The sequence below is a fragment of the Buceros rhinoceros genome, unplaced genomic scaffold, assembly GCF_000710305.1.
Source record: "Buceros rhinoceros silvestris isolate BGI_N320 unplaced genomic scaffold, ASM71030v1 scaffold29, whole genome shotgun sequence".
Classification (NCBI taxonomy): Eukaryota; Metazoa; Chordata; class Aves; order Bucerotiformes; family Bucerotidae; genus Buceros; species Buceros rhinoceros.
The window spans coordinates 77-511 of NW_010431851.1; the positions used below are offsets into that span (position 1 = coordinate 77).

Genomic DNA, 435 nt, shown 5'->3' on the forward strand with positions numbered 1-435 from the left:
AAGCCAAGCAGCAAAACCCAGGTGTGAGTCTGCTGTTAACGAGTTTAAAACACGCTAGCGTGTCCTGACGGTGATAGCAGCTTGCTTGTGTGGACACAGGGGCTGCGTTTTCTGCGAGCCTGATTCAGACCCCAAAACCGCTCCCAAAACCTCTCCCAGCATTAGTGTTTTGGGATCCACCATTATGTGTTGCTTGGGTTAACCTTCAGTAATTACGTAAACGTGTTGTTTGGTTAAGACTGTTCTGTTCACTTCCAGATAGAAAATCTGCTTTGAAGAATACTGAAATAGGAGATTTAATTATCTTCAGCAGTGAATAGGCACCAGTTGCCAGTCTGTGCGTGACTATGGAGAATCAGATATTGCTTGACGTAACATCGTTAATAGACAGTGGACTCGTAACTGAAATACTTGGTCAAAACAACTCTGTTCCTG

The 435-nt window shown here is 44.1% G+C and overlaps 1 protein-coding gene across 1 annotated transcript in view; it reads left to right on the plus strand.

Annotated features, from left to right (window-relative positions):
* Nucleotides 1-347: 347 nt before the first annotated feature.
* The window catches only part of MTL5 (metallothionein-like 5, testis-specific (tesmin)), a 14,083-nt gene continuing 13,995 nt past the window's right edge, over nt 348-435 (plus strand). Inside the window, 1 exon segment of the mRNA XM_010143540.1 lies at nt 348-428. Within this exon segment, the coding sequence (XP_010141842.1) occupies nt 348-428 (81 nt within the window).